The sequence below is a fragment of the Penaeus monodon genome, chromosome 30, assembly GCF_015228065.2.
Source record: "Penaeus monodon isolate SGIC_2016 chromosome 30, NSTDA_Pmon_1, whole genome shotgun sequence".
NCBI classification, from domain to species: Eukaryota; Metazoa; Arthropoda; class Malacostraca; order Decapoda; family Penaeidae; genus Penaeus; species Penaeus monodon.
This window is the reverse complement of record NC_051415.1, coordinates 15,737,290-15,738,595: the sequence shown is the minus strand read 5'-3', so window position 1 is coordinate 15,738,595 and position 1,306 is coordinate 15,737,290. Positions and strand designations below refer to the sequence as shown.

Genomic DNA, 1,306 nt, shown 5'->3' with positions numbered 1-1,306 from the left:
TACTGATGATAGTAGCTATACTCTTTGGGCCAGTGTGTTAAAATTGTTTCTGGGTAATCACACTTTGAGTTTATAGTAAGAATGTGTAAATGGGGTTATCTTAGCTCTTATTCTTATGATGTGTTATGGTGTTTTCTTGTTTTTGTTTAGTTTAAAGTACAAAAGTCTTTAAGTAACTTTTCTTTAATATGATTTTAGTAGTAATGAATTCATGAAATTTTGATTTTTGCAGAGGGGACATGGTCAAGATTTCCATGGACACATTTGTGAAGCGTTTCCAGCCTGAGCGTTATGAACTTTGGTTGGCAGGCAAGGACATTGGGCCTCACCCAGAGGACCCAACCCGCTCCACTGCCGCTGCACAACCTTCCATTAATGATGTTCTGTGCAACAAGAAGTTAGTCTTGTTTACTTTTTCTGTTCCATTTCTATTTTTTTGTTGATGTCTTGAAAGGTCAATTATATTATCTTGAGCTGCATTTCACTAGTCGTATCTAACTCTGGAACTATCTCATTTCGGGGGCTTTCGCTTTGCCAGGCCTTAACCAACAAACTAGGTAACTGAGGAGCTGTAGCTGATCTGTTCTTTGCTCATTTTTGGTTCCTTTTTGGATACTGAAATCTATAGATTATGATTTTAGAACTGACAGTTTTCTTAAATGTTAAAAGAGCAGTAAGAATGATTTAAATGTGTGTTAATTGTTTGTATTGATTTGTTACAAATCCTTTATTTATACTGAAGTGATGAATTGAAAGAGAACTGTGTTTCATACTGGAAAATGTTAATCCTCAAAGACTGCAATTCTTTGGTATTTCTTTGCCTCTTAGCTGCAAATGACTAGGGCAAAGGGCAAAGCTTGCCTTTATTACAATTTTACACACCAGAAAAGACATGTCCTCTCATGTAGTTACTGAACAGTGGAACATCAGTTAGAAAAAGCTACCTTATGTGTATGAAAAAAGGTGGGGTGAGGAGGGAATAGGTTTCATAATCTATATAGTAGTATGTCATGTATTCATGTGTATATAGTAAAGAAAAATGAAGATGTCCCAGAAGCTCAATAATACAAGGCCACAGTATGAAGGGTAAGGAGAGGATTGTATGGGATGGGGGCAGGGAATCAGAAAGGTGGCTGTAGTAGCCTCTGATGGCATAGAGGGGGTATAGAGAGGAGATTTGTCTGGAGAACCCACTATGAAGTATAGGAATGAAGGGATAGCTCTCTGTGGCCTTGAGGCCACAAGTGTTCAGTATTTTTAGGTTATTGGATTGTGGCCTTTTTTAGACTATATATTTGTGGTATTT

At 37.2% G+C, this 1,306-nt stretch overlaps 1 protein-coding gene across 3 annotated transcripts in view; it reads left to right on the top strand.

Moving 5' to 3' along the window:
• The window catches only part of LOC119592557 (lysine-specific demethylase 4A-like), a 40,308-nt gene that overhangs the window by 22,660 nt on the left and 16,342 nt on the right, over positions 1–1,306 (top strand). For all 3 annotated transcript variants that reach the window (XM_037941427.1, XM_037941426.1, XM_037941428.1), the window contains exon 8: positions 233–397. In XM_037941427.1, the coding sequence (XP_037797355.1) occupies positions 233–397 (165 nt within the window). The remainder of the gene's footprint in view (positions 1–232; positions 398–1,306) is intronic.